This window comes from Mustela nigripes, chromosome 1 (genome assembly GCF_022355385.1).
Source record: "Mustela nigripes isolate SB6536 chromosome 1, MUSNIG.SB6536, whole genome shotgun sequence".
NCBI lineage: Eukaryota > Metazoa > Chordata > Mammalia > Carnivora > Mustelidae > Mustela > Mustela nigripes.
The window spans coordinates 216114101-216131949 of record NC_081557.1 but is presented as its reverse complement, the minus strand read 5'-3'; the positions used below and the strand labels follow the sequence as shown (position 1 = coordinate 216131949).

Sequence of the window (17849 nt, the reverse complement as noted above, 5' to 3'; positions counted from 1 at the left end):
AGACACTTAATTGACTGATCCATCCAGCCACCCTGCACATTACTCTCTTGTTATACTTCACATGTTGCCACTATATAAATAAACTATAGTCAGCCTCTGGATGATAGGACATATGGTTCAGTAATTCTCTTTATCCCAGCAAACAGGGAGCCAAACTCCAGACCAGAGTGAGGCCACCTTGGATTCTGCAGCCCAGCCAAGATCAGAAGAGCCTCTCCAGATTAGCAGAACTGGCAATCTGACTTGTAGACTTTTGAACAATAACACACAGGTGCTCTCTTAAGCAGCTAAATTATGGATTGTTTTGTTACACAGCAATAAATAATTGATATATTATACGTAGGATCTACCAGGAAAAAAAAAATCTTTCCAAAGAACATTGACATTTTCATATCATATATCTGTTGTTATAGGAAAATTCCTTTGTAAGTAACTAGATTTTCAGTATAGGGGATCATCTTGGATAGGACTCTTTTTCTATCGTTGGCTTTATAGATACCCTAAATATTTGTCAAATCAATAAAAAAAAAAAAACTGGGAACCAATTAAATGCCTGGATCAGCACTAGCTGTTGAGAATACAGGAGTGAATCACCTAGACTCCTATCTCTATGTTTATTGAGCTTACACTAAAGTCAAGTTATTGGATTATTATAATATACTTTGTGGTACTTGCCATGGAAAATTCTTTGCTTCTTCTAAGTCAAGCTGAGTTCCAAAGTTGGCTCCATTTATGTATTTCATTATATATGGCCATGATCTTTCCCTTCTCACAGAAATTCTTCAGCAATAATACTCATTAGTTCTGTTCATTGATATTTCTATTTCTCATTCTTCAGGGGAACATGGTAGAATTGCACTTTCTCATATGCAGTCGACTGCAAAAGTGACCACAAATTATTTCTTTCCCCCATCTGTATCCATGCAATTCGTCTTCTTGCTCATTGTGTTAAGAGATATAATCTATTTGATCATCCTGATGTTGGGCTTGACTGTATGATTTGCTTTAGTCATTGGAACTGCAGTGAATGTAACTCAAGCTGAAACTTATAAAGTGCTTGCATACTGCAGTTTGCTCTCTTGCTGCTCTTAAAACACTGTGAATGCAACCCTGTGAACAAACCAGGGCTAACCTCTTGATGATGAGGGACACCTGGCCTGATTGCTCTGTTGTTACAGCTGATAGTCAGTCCACTCTCAGAAACAGAGCTGCCTTGCTGACAGGCAGCTAATCACAGACACCTAAGTAAGCGCAGCCTAGGCCCAGCAGAAGTGTCTGGTTGAGCCTAATACAAATTGCCATTCCATAGACTCATGAGCTCAATGAATAGTTGATGTTTTAAGCTATTAAGTTTTTGGAATGGTTTGTTATGCCCTTAAAGCTATTTGATATATCACTCCTTTGAAGTTAGGCATGGCCACATGATTGCTTCACCCACTGAACTATGTCACTTCTGGCAAAAGCCTTTAAGAGCTGGACTGTGATTCAGCATCTTATTTTTCTTGTCATGGTGACTAGGGTGCTTCCAAATGGTGGGGCTTCGTAAACCTGGGTCCCTTAATGGACATGGGCATTCCTCCCCATCCTCCCTGACACTGATTTTCAAAGAATATGCAGTTTAAGTAAGAAATAAACCCTTGTTATTAGGAGCACTGGGTGTTATACGTGAGTGATAAATCACTAAATGCTACATTTGAAACCAAGTTTACCATATATGTTCACCAACTAGAATTTACATAAAAACTTAAAAAGAAATCTTCATATAAAACTTCTGAGATTTGGGGTTGCTCTTAGTAAAGTATAACCTAGTCCATTTTGACTAAGATAGAAATTGGTACTGAGGAGGTATGGTTGTGACAGAAAACCTAAAATATGTAGCTGTGGCTTAGAAACTCAGTGGGTGGTAGCAAGGAAACTATTGTTAGAGGCTGGAAAGTTGACAATCCATGCTTAGCTGTGGTAAAATATTTGCTAAAACCATTCATGTGTGTCTCCCATTCTTTCCCTTTCTAAATAGGAATGTTCACCAGGGTTATTCTGTTCCTACTCAAGCACTTTACGTTGAGTGTACATATGTGTATATAAACAGGGAGGATAGATATTTTCTCTTTAACAAGAGCTTTATCCTATTCTAACATAGGGACCACCAAGCATCACCCAGAGATGCTGAACTTTGAAATTAGTGCCGTTACTAAACAAAATTTTTAGATTGTCTCATTTGTCAAGAGTGAAAGTATTTTTGTAGTATAAGTTGAATGAACTGTAAATTGATGACCAGAAGGAATAGCAGTACGCACTGGTGCAATTCACCTGTAAATTTGGGTTATCTTCCTTCTAGGTAAATAGAATTATATTTCCCTGACCCTTTGAAATTAGCAAACCCATATGATTTGCTTTTGTCAAAGAAATTTGAGTGAAATTGACTTGTGTAACTTTCAGGAAGAACCAGTTTGCCTTTCATGTTCCTTTTCTATATCATACAAGTGGGGAAATTCTAGAGATTGGAACCTTCTCAAGCCTTCTGGTTGCTGGGTGAGAACCATCTGTAGTGAGACTCTGCCTTCCCCCCTTCCCCAAGCTCCTCATGAACAAGCAGATAAGCAGGATATACCATGTTTTGTTGTTTTAAGCCCCTAAAATTTTTAGATTTTTTGTTAGTACACTATAACCTAGCTCATTCTACCTAATGCAGATACTGTAAAAGTGATCATGAAAACTATAAGGCTGATTGGCTTGGCAATTGAGTGGAATCTGTAACTGAAATCATCCACTGATAATTCCAAAAGCACTTTCACTAGTGATTTCACTTGCTTCTTCAATTATAACATTCTGTTAAAGGTAACTGTGACATTCAAATTTCATTCCTTTTTCTTTGTTAAAATGTAAAACCACATCCTCACTATTGAGAGGTAATGATGAACAATGAAATGCTTTCTCATAGAAAAGTAAGTAAGCAAGCAAGCAGGCCAGTAAGGATAAGCCACAAAATAGGAAGGGTGGAACTGAATGCATAGGAGTTTCCAAGAAGAGTAAAGCATATTTTTGCATAAATTTCCAATACTACACAGTACTTCTCAGCAAACTTTGGGTGTCTTAGCTTTGGTTTTACCCCTGCACATATACAGAAAGCCACACACTCTGGTGCCAAAGCAAATAAATAAATTAACTATATATACATATATAGATAGATAGATCTAGATCTATCTATCTATATATATATATATATATATCATTGAAGTTTATATCCAATCAAAAGTTTTGGAAAGAAGGGATGGAGGAAGGGTCGGGGAGGAGAGAGCGAGGAAGAGAAAGTTAGTTTTCCCTCTCTCTGAAGAAGCATTTTCTCTAGCATAGCGCAGAATTTATTCCGTAACTTTTGTAAAGTGCCAAATCCCGTGTCACCCACTGTATGAAGGTCATGAAAGTGAGAGAAGCCAAGGTACAGAATCTCGACGAGTCGCTGACAAACAGGAGTTTACATTTTGCGGAGCATAATAGTTTCTCTTTTTGGAGTTCTCACCCAGCCACACCCCATCCCTCCGTAAACAATTTTCAATGAGAATCCCCTCATCTTTTCCCTAATCCTTTGCAAATATTCTTGCCTTTCGAGATCTCGTCGTCCTGAAAACTGAAATCACTGTGGGATCTCTGAATATATGGCAGTTATTTCTGATGCAGCCGAATGGCCGGCTTGATTTTCCCCGCGGTGGCGGGATGACAGTGACCAACCCCACCCCCCGCGCCACGCTCCCCCCGCCCCTTCCCCTCCGCCAAAAGTTTCCAGAACTTAAAGCACAAAACACCGCCTGAAACGTAAAGGGGCAGACAACTCCAGCGGTTTCCACCGCTCTTCTACCAAGGAACCCAGGGAAGCTAAGACAACTGGGTCAGACTCGGCGACGCTGGCAGCGCAGTCCGGTGCTCAGCGAGTTGGAAGTTAAGCCCTCAAGCTGTAACAGCGCAAAGAAGTCAAGGACAGCTTGCAAGCCCACTGCGAGAGAATTGGTCAGCACCCATCCCTGCTGGACTACAAGGACCGGCATGCATCGCGTAGCGGCGGCAAGCTCCGCTCCGGGACCTCGGCGCAACGGAGCCTGGGAAGTGAAGTCTCCGGGCGGCCCCAGTCGCGTCGCAAAGTCAGAAGGGAGGCGTTGCTAGTCCGCTCCATCAGCACGCCTGTTTCTGGACGAGCTCCGAGCCTCTTGCTCCCGCTCAGGATTTTCGCGGGCGGCGGCAGGAACAGTATGGCTTGCTTGAGTAAACTCCGGGGGGAGGAGGGAGATGGGAGTGGATGGGGAGGCGGGGTCAGCGGAAGCGGCAGGTTGCTTCCTTCTCCTCAAGCTTCCTCCCCGCCTCTCCCTGAGGGAGCGGTGGGAGGGGGAGGGAAGGGCAAAGGGAAGGTAGTGACACGTGTCAATCAACCCCCCCTCCGGGGGGCGCGCGCTCCGGGGCTCGCGCCGAGGGCTCGCGCCCCTGCCTCGTGCCTGCGCCGCTCGTATGTAAATGAGGGCGCGTGACGCGGGACGCAGATGGACAAGGGAAGAGAGAGAATGGCCGCTGCCGCCGCCGCTGCTGCCGCCGCCGCCGCCGCCGCTCAGTGCCGGAGCCCTAGGTGCGCGGCGGAGAGGAGAGGATTCCGGCGGGAACTCGACTCTTGGCGCCACCGCCTCATGCACTGTGTAGGTAAGAGAGACACGGGCCGGGGCCCCTACTCCGCGCGGCGACGGCTGCCGCAGCCCGAGGAGTTTGTGGCTGAGGGGGTTAGTTGAATCTCCCGTTCGGGTCAGTTCAATGGGGGAGAGCGATGGGAGCTGCGGCGGCGCGGCGGCTCCGGCGCTCGCCTTTTGTCTGGGGGCTTCTCGCCCGGCGCGGTTCGCGCTCCTTTCCTTCATCAGCTCTTGCGCTCCTCAGGAACTGTTAGTTCGGACCCGCTCGCCGAGACCCCGAGGAAACCGCTCGCTCGCGCTTTCCCCGAAACTCCGCGGCGCCCCTCGCAGCCTGCCGTCCACCCTGTCGGGGGGCAGGCAGCGGCCCGGCGGGTCGGCCTCCGGGTGGAGGGGAGCCGACGGGCAGGGCCGGAGGGAGGAAGGCGGGCTGGTCCGCGCCCCCACCGGGCGCACACACACCCCCTTCTCACCGCGGGCGGCCGGGCCGGTCGATGCAGCCGAGTTCCCGGGGACTGGGACCGGGGCGACCCCGGGCGCTCGCGGGGCGGGGGTCGCGGGTGGGCCGGCGGGGGGCTAGGGGCGGCGGGGGCGTCGCCCGAGGGGCGGGGGCACCCAACTCTGCCCTCTCGCGCTCGGCGGCGGCGGCGCTGTGTGTACCCCTTTAAGAAGGAGCTCCTCGAGCACTGACGGTTGGGATTTGAAGTTCTTCCTCCCTCTTTGGAAGTCTGGACGGATGGGGGGTGTTGCCATGGTGACAGCACCCTTTCCCCCCCCCCCCCTTGCCCCCCCCCCTCCTTTTCCCCTCGCGGACGCCGGGACGGCTCGGGTCCTCTTGTACTGTCATGTGATGGACCCTTCCCTGCACATTCACGCACATCGCCCTCCCCATCTCCCATCCCCGTTCTCTTGCAGTTCCATCTTCCCTTTCGGTGGGGTCGGAATCGTTTTGCTACAAACTTCTGGGCTCGGGGCTGTCATTCTGCGGGTTGCTCGGGGTGGCAGGAGATTATGGGAACTCCCCACCGTGCCGCGGTCGCTTTTTTGTCTGAGTGAGTGTGCGAGGAGCTGTTACCCAGCAAGCTGGTTTAGTGAGCATAGAAGGGACTATGAGGGTTATGGGATGGGGTGTGTTGTGCTTGTTTGTATTGGAAGGAGGTGTGGGTTGGAGAGTGGGAGAAGAGTATAAAGGAAGGTTGCATTGTTTTAAGGAGTGGATGGGTAGTGATAGCAGCTTGCTCGACTGGCGATTAAATCTTGGCATTTGGAGTTGAGGAGTAGTAACCTTAGTGCCTTAAGAAAACAACTCTATTACCTTATTTCCATCTGTTCTTGCGCCACCTCGCGCCCCTTTTCTTCCACCCCCACTCAGATTTGTTTGGTTAGTACCTGAAGATCTTTCTTGTTTTTCCCTAGTGAAAAGAAGACCGTGGTAGAATAAACTAGTGCAGCTTCAGCTTAGAAATGTGCCTGCAGAATACAGTGGATATGGGAAGATGTGCAAGAAGGAAGCTTACTCCGACTAGGAACATTTAAGTTCACTTTAAGCAATAAACTGTTTTATCCTTATAAAATATATTTTGGTCTTACTTTAGGAAACATTCTGGGAAATAGCTTTATCAAGTATTTATAAGTGATTTTAGTTCTTAGAAAAAGTTAAAAAAAATTTTTTTAAACCCTCACGGTATTCTTTTATAAAAATGTTAAGCCAAATGTTGCTAGTGCTTCCTGAATACAAAACGGACCCATTTTTATAATTGCTTATGTAAAGATCTCTTCCAGTGACAACCTGTTTAGAAATTGTTGAGTTCATTCGGTGAGAATAAGGCAGGATGACAGCACTGAAGCACTGATTCAGGATAAAATTGTGTTAAGTTTTACCGAGGCACGCAGTGATCTGTAGATGTTTTCCGTCAGTTTTTATGTTTTGGAATACTTTGAGGTTTTCTCTTTTCTTCTTGTTGGATACATTATGTATGGCTCTGTATCACAAAAATATGTGTAGTTTTGAAAAATAGTCAATTTTTAAACATGACATTGGATTTGATGGAAAAAGGGATTTATTTAGAATATCTTTCTGCCTTATCAACACACAAGTAGAACTCAATTGAAAATTGAGTTGATGTGGTATGTGTAACATGCAATCTCTATATTATATTTTTAATGTATAAATGTACTGTATTTGAAAAGACATTTTTTCCTGGGCTCTAACTATATTTGAGAATTGTTTCTCATAGTCAGTCAAGAGACCTAGTAAAACCCATCTCATCTTTTTTTTCATTATTTTTCATAAACAATAAAACTTTTAAAATAGGATATACACTTGTTGGTTGGTTTTTTCCAGTATCCTATATGTGAAGCACTTATTCATAGTGAGAATTAGGATTAAATATAGTTTGTGTCATTATTTTAAATTACCTTTTGCTATTAACGTGCTTATATTCAATACTTTGTAAATCTATTTACAAAAAAGCTCAAATCTTTTTCCTTTTTGCATGTGTGTGAATATATGTATATATCTGTATTGAATATATTCAGTGCTCTTATTGCTTGAAATAATTTTCAGAAATTATACTTTCTATAATTTGGGAAAGAAAATTATCCCCAAATCTTATTTTTATGAGACAGAAATTGTAAGCAATATCCTGGGGTTATACAGCGAATTAGTATTGAGCCAGTAGTGAAGTTTTAAATCTCAATTCTTAGCCCAAGTTTTTAAACTAATCTGATTTTTTTAATAACTCATATAATATTCTAATTTCATAAGGGAAAAAGTTCATTTTAGTTGTCATGACTATTGGAAGTTAGCTAAGATGCTTAACTCTTGATATGGAAATTGATGTTTGCTTTTCTCTTTTTGTGGAACTAATGTCTTTAGGTTAGATTTGTAACTACTCTGAGATTTATTCCTGGTTTTTCTTTTTTACAATTTAATTGAAAAGTTCTACGAACTCTTATGTCCTAATTAATAGCTCTACTTACAATGTGGTGCTTTTTATAATTTTCCTATAATCCTATACAATGCTATAATTTTGAGTATGCTCAGCTAACAAATGTTTGAGTGCTTATTGGATATAGTAAATAGTATCCTAGTACTCAGTATGACATTGAGTGGTAATGGTTAAAGTCTCGGGTCTTATGAAATATATAATACAATTAGTATCTGATAAGTCATTAAATTTAAAACAAAGTCAAGCATAAAAGAAATGTATTAGCATATTTTTAAATATTACCAGGTCTTATATAGTCTATTAGGATATTCAGTCTGGGAGATAGGCCTAGTTCTTTGTTTTTCTACTTTGGGCTAACTTTTAATTTTGATAAAATTTCAAATTTATAAGAAAAGTTGGAAGGCTGGTACAAGAGAAAGTAGGAAGGTAGCTATGTACGCTTATTCACATTCACCAGTTGTATTACATAATGTAATATTATGTTGCATTTATCATTCTTGCCTTATAGCTATTTTTTTCTGAACCATTTGAGGATAATTTAGTGATATCATTCCTCTATTCTTAAATTCTTTAGTGTGTATTTCCTAAAACCAAGGATATTATCTTATGTAACCACAGTGTAAATTATTAAAACCAGGAGATTTAAAAATGACATAATACTATTATCTATTTCATAATCCATGCTCAATTTTTATCTCGTTTATCTATAAGCTCCCCCTACCTCCCAGTCTTGGATCATGTATTGTATTTCCTTGAACTATCTGTTTTGTCTGTCTTGATCTGGGACACTTCCTCAGCCTTTCTTGTTTTTCTTGACCTTGACATTTTTTAAAAGTACAGGATGGTTATTTTGTGGAATGTCCCTAATATGAATTTGTCTGTTGCTTTCTCATGACTAGATTGCTTATACATATTTGGCAGGAATACCTCTCAAGAGATGTTCTTTCTTTATCAGTACATCATATCTTGAGGTTCATAATGTTGGTTTGTCCCAATGTTGGTGATGTTAGTTTTGAAAATTTGAGTAAGGTGGTATCTCCATATTTCTTCTTCAAAGTTATTATTTATCCTTTTACAATTAATAATGTAATTCGTAGGGAAGATATTTTGAGGAACAGAATATTAACATAGTCTCATCAGTATTTCACCCACAAGTTTTAACATCCATTCATGATTTTCTAACTTTGTCATTCCTTCTATAATTAGTACTTGGTAGTCTGTCATAAAGCAATCTTTCCTGTCTCCTCTATTATTTATTTATTTATCCAGTTATTTTTATCAACATGAACTCATAGATTTGGAGGTTATTTAATGGTTAAATCCATTATAATCATTACTTTGATTCCCCGATTGTCTTGGATTGGTCTTTGGGAGCCTCATCAAGCTGGTTCCAGTGTTTTTTGGCAAGTCACACCTCTCACCCTCATCTCTCAAATGACTTTTTGAGCACTTCCTTCCTGCCCAAACAAGATATTCCAGGTTCATCTTGTACTTAACCTGTCCCAGCCCTGACATAAATTATTTCTCCAAAGAACTCTCCATTCTTTTTAGTGGAGAATAAATTTAGACACCAAAATCTGAACACTAGGTTTCAGGACTGTTTTTAAACCCTATTTTTTTCTCATCCAGAAGCCAATACTCTGTGTAACTAATTTGCCTAAGCTTGCAACAACAAAATAAAATGGCAAAGATCTGATTAGAATCATTCTTTAAACTCCAGTTCCTTTTGTACATACCATTGTTGTCCAGTAGAAATATAATGGGAGCCAAATATTTAATTTAAAATTTTCTAGTAACCACATTTGAAAAGCACATTTTTAAGTCACTAACCTCAAAATATTGTAACATTAATCCATACCAAATTATTAATGAGTTAGTTTACATTTTTTAATATTAAATTTTTGAAGTTAGGATTTTATACATCTAACACATCTTAATTTTGAACTAGCCACATTTCAAGTTAATAGCTACATGTGGCCAAGTGGCTACTTCATTGGACAGCACAGTTTTATAGTATAATAGCTCCAGCCAACACTTGATACTATGGTACCACTTATTTCAAATGTGTTAATATTAACCAAACCCACAACTTAATTTCTCTTTCTTCAGATCTTTTATTTGTATAGAAAATACAGCAAATAAATAGGCTCTGGAGCTAGAGTACCTGTGTTTGAAACATAGTGTTACCACTTACCAATGTAGACAAGTTACTTAACCGCTCTGTACTTTGGTTTCTTATCTGTAAATTGGAGATAATAAAGTGGTTTGAGAATTAATTATGTTGATATATGTTAATATGTGTCTACCATATAAAAACATTCCATTCCATAAATGTTAGGTATTATTATTAGTGATTTACAAGGTTATTAGCTTTGAGCTTTATGTTTTTGTCAATAGATTTTTTTTTCTGGTGGGAATGCTGATAAACTAATAAAAGGATCATGAGGCATATTAGAGGAAAAGATAGTGAGGGCTTGCATGATCTATATTCTAGGGTTATTTTGGAGTCACAGAGTCAGAGTTTTAGAATCACAGTATATCATTTGGCATAATACTGTCTTTTCATATATGGAGAGATCAAAAGAATGATGCCTTCCTACATTCTAAGGAATCTTTTGGCTTTGGAGTACCTGAATACAAGAAATTAGTTTAAATTCATTTTAATATATTTTTTAAGATTTTATTTATTTATTTGAGAGAGAGAATGAGAAGGGGGAGGGTCAGAGGAAGAAGCAGACTCCCTGCCAAGCAGGGAGCCTGATGTGGGACTAGATCCCTGGACTCCAGGATCATGACCTGAGCCGAAGGCAGTCACTTAGCCAACTGAGCCACACAGGTGCCCAGTTTAAATTCATTTAAAAAATTTGTATCATACTAGATCATCTTGAAGCTACTATGTGTCAGTACCTTCTCTTTTTTACTCTTCCTGTTAAACACATCACTGTCTTAGAGCTTTGCATACTGCATGTGTTTGTAGAGTGGGCTTTCTTCCAAAATACCTGCCATTTATAATAGCGGTAGGGGTATCAGAGGCTAGTCTCTTCCTCTATTTTTAACCTGTGAAGAAGTTATGGGAGCACTTCATGGAGCTGTGACTCTTTAAAGATAGGGACAGTCCAGGTAAATAAAATTCTATATAATCAACTTGACACTTCTTTCTTCTGGCTTCTTGCATTCTGCTCTTTTGTCTGTCCACTGACTTCTGCTTCATCTGTTCGTTATTGCCATGTAACTTCCAGAAGAGTAAATCTCCTTAGAAATCTGAATTTGATGGGGATTGGTATGGATAGGTCCACCCAAAAACCTTGGCACTTGGCTGTACAACTATTTTTTCAAGCACTTGCTGTTGTTTTACCAATTTAAAAAGGTGTAAATTATGGCACAAATTACATGCACAAGGCAGATGGGATCTATGATGATAATGAATAGTTGGGTGGTTAAGATGTGTATCCACATTTGTCTTTACATTTGGTCTATCAGTGGATTTCGCATGTAAAATTTGAAATTCTGTGTACTCCTGGATTATTTTATACTTGGAAAATTAAAATTATGCCATTCTTAGAACCAAGCAGTCTATGAAACTTGTATTTTTGCAGATGTTAGATATAGACTACAAGCTGGTCTAAACATATCATAGCCTCCTGCATGGTGCTGTCTCTTCATGTCCATGCTGTTTCCTTTGGCTGGCTATCTGAGTGCATCCCTCGCTGCTTGGCTGTGCACCCTGATATGTTGTTATTATGTGTTCTCCATGTTCCCCTGACTTGTCTGACTTTCAGTTCTGGTCTTTAATTCTACCACAGTGCAGTCCTGGGAGGAGGAACAAAGGCATGTAGATTTTTGGATATGTAATTTTTTTTCTTTATTAGTAAATCCAGCCTTTCAATTATAATATTCTACATTTTTTTATGTGTGGATTTCCTATCTTTTTCTTTTTTCAATAGTATTCCTTCATATATATATATGTATATATGTACACATGCATACATGCATATATATATGTATATATATATATATATATCTCCAGCATTCATGTGTGATAGATAACAATTGGTTAGAGCACTAAATTCATACATTCAAAATTTGGAGGACCCATTTAACTTCATTAGACTCCATACTTAGGGCTGAATCTATCGTTAAGCAATTCTTTCAGAAGTTTTTACTCCCCACAGAAAGTAAAAGAATTTGAAACTTAATGAAGAATCACTTTTCTATATCTCATTTTATACAGTTTTCTAATGGTTGACAACAAACCTAACATGCTTATTTCATTCACTTCTTGTTTTTCTTTTTTCTGTATTTTTATTTGTTGCCAAGTTATTATTACTTTCTTTATGGTTTCTCACAGATTAGTTTTTATAATGAAGTAAGCACGTTGGGCAGACAGATAAGATTTTAGTTTATATCTATGTGCATTGCTGGTTTTATTGTCTTTCAGTCTAGCTTATAATCTTTATTAAGTTATTATTTGGAATACCTGCTTTGGTTTTATAGTTTACAAAGCAGTAGCATCTTCCATTTGTCTTTCTTCATAAAAGTAAAACCTCATAATCATATTCAGTAGTTGATGATAGTTTACCAGACTGCTTTTTCCCCATTTGTTTGTCTAGCTTCTTTACAGCCCATAGATTTTCATCTGCTTTTAATTCTCTTTTGTACACATTGCCCCAGATTCCCACTTGTTTTTTTAGTTGTATTTTCTACCATACATCCTCGGTCACTTTTAAAAATCAATTGCAACCTAGAGTCTATTCTAAGGTATTTATTGAAAAACAAATTTGAGACCTTTCTTCATTCGAATAGGCCAGTTCTTTTTACTCTTTATCATGCCTTAAGAAATCTTAACATTCCTTGAGCAGAAGAAGGGGACCCTCAAAATAATCCACTGAACTTTTACACTAAAAAGTAAGGCAGTTGGCTTTAAGTGGGAAAACGAGAAGACCGTAGTATCACCAAATCTAATGAGAGGACTGTTATAACAAGAAAGGATCCTTACATATTATTGAGATGTTAAGTACCTTCAAACAGGAAAGTATACATTGTTTTTGACACCATTTAGGTTCTAGGTGACATAACTGGTAATTTCAGCAGTGTGGTGGGGAGGGAAGCCATATTGTAATAAGCTAGAAAATAATTAAGATGTATATAAGAGGAGATAGCATTTGTAGTAGACTACTAATTTGAGAAGCTGCATTTGAGGAAAAACAGATAAATGAAGCAGTAATTGGATGAACCTGGGGTCTAGGGATATTTAGGTGGGAGATAACCATTATGATGGGGAATGCTTTTTTGAATCAGTAATAATTGACAATTACTTGGTATATTATTTAATTTGACACTTGAATGCAACAAGATATTGAGACATATAAATAGAATGGGCTTGGTTTGACTCACTGAATGTGAACTATAAAAGTATCTCTTGGGGCGCCTGGGTGACTCAGTTGGTTAAGCATACTTCTGCTTTTGGCTCAGGTCATGATCCCAGGGTCCTGGGATTGAGTCCCACATTGGGCTCTTTGCTCAGTGGGCAGCCTGCTTCTCCCCCTCCCTCTGCCTGCTACTCCCCCTGCTTGTGCAGACACACACACACACTCTCTCACTCTCTCTCTGGTGTGTGTATGTATCAAATAAATAAATAAAATCTTTTAAAAAAAATCAGGATTTTTATTCTTCAAAAAATACTTTCCTAATTAAGTTCATCACTAAAATACATGCAGAATTAGTGTGTTACACAATTTAAAGGAATCATTTTTTTCTCCAATTAATTTACTTCTGTCAGTTAATCGTCAAATAACATGAGTCCTGCTGTGTGTGCCAGTTAATGGGGTGTAATTCTATGTTTCTTCCTTACTGGGTTCTGAACTGAAAATAGACTTAGGAATCAGAGATTAAAATATTAACTTTTTAAATGGTAGGTTATACAGAAGAACGTGGCTTGGAATTGAGGCCAAATCTCAAATTTTTTTTACTCCCTGTCCCCCTTAATTGAATTTACCACCTTATCAAAGATAGAGCAGCCAGCAGGAGGCTCTGTGCCTGATAGAGCTTGGTGAATTTACCATGTGATTTGCTTATTGGTAGGTATGACCATGTAGGCAGAGTGAGACTTAGGCTTGGCCATGCATGAAAATGACCTTTAAAACATTAATTCATCCCATTAGGAACAACTATCAGGATGTTGCCAATATTAGTCATTCCTCTTTCCTTTGGGAGGACTGAATAAAGGGTAGAGAAAAGGGCAGAAGCCTCTTTCAAAATACTTCCCCTAAGAATGTGAAAATTGTTGGGAGAGGTGGGGACTGTGGGTGGGTAAAAAGCTTATTGTATATACTAGGAATAAGGCTTAGATTTTGCTTTTATTAAAGCACTCACAGTTATCAGGGATATTAAGTATTAAAGTTTGTGTAATGTAATGGAAAGAGAGAAGCAGAAACAATTTTGATTCAAAGTGATGAGGCTTCCAAAGATTGAGTGAAAGCAGAAGTTGGCAAACTTTTTTTTTTTTTTTAATATTCCTTATGCTGTACTTTTCATCTCCTGACTTACTTATCTTATAACTAGAAGTTTATACTTCTTAATCCCCTTTATCTATTTTGCCCATCCTTGCACCCACCTCCCCTCTGGCAATAACCAGTTCCCTGTATTGAAGGGTCTGGGTGTTGTTTTGTTTTTTAGATACCTCATATAAGTGAAATCATGTGGTACTTGTCTTTCTCTGTCTGACTTATTTCATCTAGCATAATACCCTCTCGCTCATCACTGTTGCTGCAAATGGCAAGATCTCATTTTTGTTTTATGACAGAGTAATATTCTTTTGTGTGTGTGTGTGTGTGTGTATGTATCATGTCTTTATCCATCCATCAATGGATGTATTGATTGGCTGTAGTAAATAATGCTGCAATAAAAATATGGGTGCATATATCTTTTTGAATTAGTGTTTTTGTTTTCTTTGGGTAAATACCCAGTAGTAGAATTACTGGATCATATGGTGTTTCTATTTTTAGTTTTTTGAGGAACCTCCATATCGTTTTCCACAGTGGCTGGACTTTGTTACATTTCTACCAGTAGTGCATAAGCATTCCCTTACTCCACATCCTCTCCAGCACTTGTTATTTCTTGTCATTTTGATATTAGCCATTCTTACTGGTGCGAGGTAATATCTCATTGTGGTTTGATTTGCATTCCCCTGATGATTAGTGATGTTAAATATATTTTCTTGTGTCTGTTGGCCATCTGTATGTCTTCTTTGGAAAAATGTTTATTCAGCCCATTTTTTGAATTGTGTGTGTGTGTGTGTGTGTGTGTGTTGAGTTGTATATGTTCTTTATATATTTTGGATTTTAACCCTTTATCAGATATATCATTTGCAAATATCTTCTCCCATTCAGTAGGTTGGCTTTTTGTTTTGTTGATGCGGTTTTCTGTGCTGTACAAAAGCTTCTTTGTAAAGTGCTGGATAGTAAATTTGGTCTCTGTTGCAGCTATTCAACTTTACTGTTAAAGTGCAAAAGCAATATATAAATGAATGGCCATGGCTGTATTCCAGTAAAAAGTTATTTACAAAAATAGCCAGATGTGGCCTACAGATTATAGTTCGCCGATCCCTATGTTAAATGAACTAGTGGGAGAGTAGGTCAGAGGCAACAGGCAGAAGGATAGTGTAAACAAAAGTATAGAAGTCTAAATAATGATATATTCTGAAAATATTCAGCATTCTAGTGTCATTGGAGTATAAGGTGGGAGTAGGGAGGAGGACTGGAAGTATAAATTACGTCTTCTATAAGGAAGAAATTATGAGTCTTAAAGTTTTTTTTTTTTTAACAGGTAATAAGCATGATCAGATAAGTTGGCTTATGTTCATTTTAAACATCTGCTGTTGGTTCAGGTTTGAGGGGGGTTTTTTTGGTCTGTAATAGTTTTAAGAAGCTCAAATTGAAGCTGCCCTTTTAAATCAAAACTGGAAAAATGGGCAATCTCCACATCAATATATTAATGAAGATGTTGGATTGCTGAAGTATTTGCAAGTGGCACCCTTCTTTTCTGCCTGGGCTCTGAACAACTTGAAAAATAAGGAAAAGGTTGGGAGCCAAAAAATCACTTCTACTGATCAGACAAGGTTAAAGGAACAGCTTGGTGGGAGAGTCACATCATCTGCCACTGGCAAACTTACCCAACCAATCCTAGGCATACTAGGGAAGCAGAGCAAAATATGAGTTCTCTGCAGGTATGTTTTCCCAATAGCTCACTCCCAAGGGGAAAGGAAGCAGAACTGAACTCTGTCTACTCAGTTGTTCTTTACAAAATCACCAATCAGATCATGCAGTTGGTTCACTTCCCTACGGGTGAAGAGATGCTCATATTGTGCTTGTGAAGCACCTTTCCTCATAGAAATGGAGAGCAAGGAAAAGTTGTTATTCCTCACCAGGCTACTTTTTTGCAGAGTTGTATCTGTAGATAAGTTCAGCTGTTATTATACTGAAAAGTCAAACTTACATATTCTGGATATTTAAAAAAATATTTAATTCTAGTGTTTGAAATAACCATATTTCTTAAACTCTTCTTTAATGAACTAGATTTTCTACAGACCTATGTAAAATAATTGAATAAAGTCCATGTTTGGTGAGAAAAGAAAGATAATACTAACTTCTTTATCAAGTGACTTTTTAAATTTAGAAAGAATAGAGCACTATTTTTTTAGGTGAGAAAAGCAGATACTTTGATAAATTATGCTTTTAATCAGCTCTGATTATGGGTGCTTATGCAGTTTATTCACTGGTATCTCTTTCTTTAAAATGTTATCAATTCTTCCTTATCCTCTTTCTCTTCTCTTTCTGAACAAGTCAGTACCAAAACCATCAGGTGGAACAAAGCAAGGGTAAGTGTCTACACTGAATGGTGTATGTGGGGGGAGAGAGCCACCTCTTCTCAGAGGAGTGGAATGTCAGAGCCTGATGGGGATAAGGAGGGTCCCCATGTAGGTTGATGGAGTTTCAAGAGGTGAAGAGTATTCTGCCTATAAGGGCATGCTGGTGCAAGTTGTCAGAGTCCCAGCAGGGTATCTGTGAAGCATAGTAGACCTGATATGAGGGAGGATTGGCTGTTCTAGTAAGGAGTGTTCAGACCTGAACAGGGTAGGAAGATAAAGAGGGCATCTGCTTGGAGAAAGGGTAGGAAAGAAAAGCATCCATGTAGGGGGTAACCTGGTGTGGATGTATTGAGGCTCAGTTGGATGAGGAGGAAGTTGATGCGTGGAAACATCCCAGTGTAAGATGTCAGAGTCTGAGGGTGGGGAGAGGAAGGCATCCCATGGAGGGTCACCTCAGCATAGGTAGGATGTTAGAGCCTGAGCAGCAGGAAGAGGATATTCTTGTAGGAGGGGTGCCAGGCATGAGAAATAGGGACCTGAACAAAGTGAGTAAGTTGTATACATGAGGGAGGTGTGGGGGTATTAGTGCAGAGAAGGGTGAGGAAAGTATCCCTGTAGGGAAGGGGAGACAGCCACACATCGGTTACATACAGGGAGACTGGTCAAAAAAATAAATATTAAAGGTAATCGGAGCCAGGCCTCTCACTGTTGAGAGGGGAGTTTCAAATGTGGAATTGGGGAAAACTAGAATGCTCTCTGTAGTGTTGGACTGGAAATGAAATATTGGTGTGAATTCATGGTTTTCATTATGTATAGATTAGAAATATAGAAGTTAATGTGTGTGTATGTATACATACTTATGCCCTATACTGTTCACTGAGGAGGGGCCCTAGTAGCAGTGACAGTCCAGTAACATTGTACATAATGTGTCATTATTAATTTCCTGATTTTAATAGTTGTATTACTAAAAGAATGCTTTGTAGGAATTACTTGTTAAAAGGATTCAAGGGTGGAGGAACATGATATAGGCCATTTACTCTCAAATAGTTGGAAAAATGATAATTTGTATCATACTTAAAACATTTTATATAAACTTAAAAATTGTTACAGGAGCACCTACATGGCTCAGTCAGTTAAGCGTCTGACTTTTCCATCTCTTTTGAACTTTTCCAAAGAATGGTGAATGATCAAATAGAAGGGTTCTGGGATCAAGCCCTGCATCAGGCTCCCCATTCAGTGGGGAGTCTGCTTATCCCTTTGCCTCTCCCTCTGTTCTCTCTCTCTCTCAAATAAATAAATAAATTTTTAAAAATAAATACATATGTTATAAAGTAAAAATATTTAAAAGCAGTGTTGAGTCAAAATATT

General features: G+C 39.3%; 1 protein-coding gene across 11 annotated transcripts in view; it reads left to right on the top strand.

The window, feature by feature from the left end:
• Positions 1-3916: 3916 nt before the first annotated feature.
• Positions 3917-17849, top strand: part of LCORL (ligand dependent nuclear receptor corepressor like) — a 160283-nt gene continuing 146350 nt past the window's right edge. For 5 of the 11 annotated variants that reach the window (XM_059381586.1, XM_059381552.1, XM_059381578.1 and 2 more), the window contains exon 1: positions 4361-4683. In XM_059381586.1, the coding sequence (XP_059237569.1) occupies positions 4530-4683 (154 nt within the window). In that variant the 5' untranslated portion in view covers positions 4361-4529. Of the gene's footprint in view, positions 4684-17849 lie in introns of all 11 variants that reach the window. The other 6 variants (XM_059381543.1, XM_059381534.1, XM_059381515.1 and 3 more) reach the window with 3 other exon arrangements.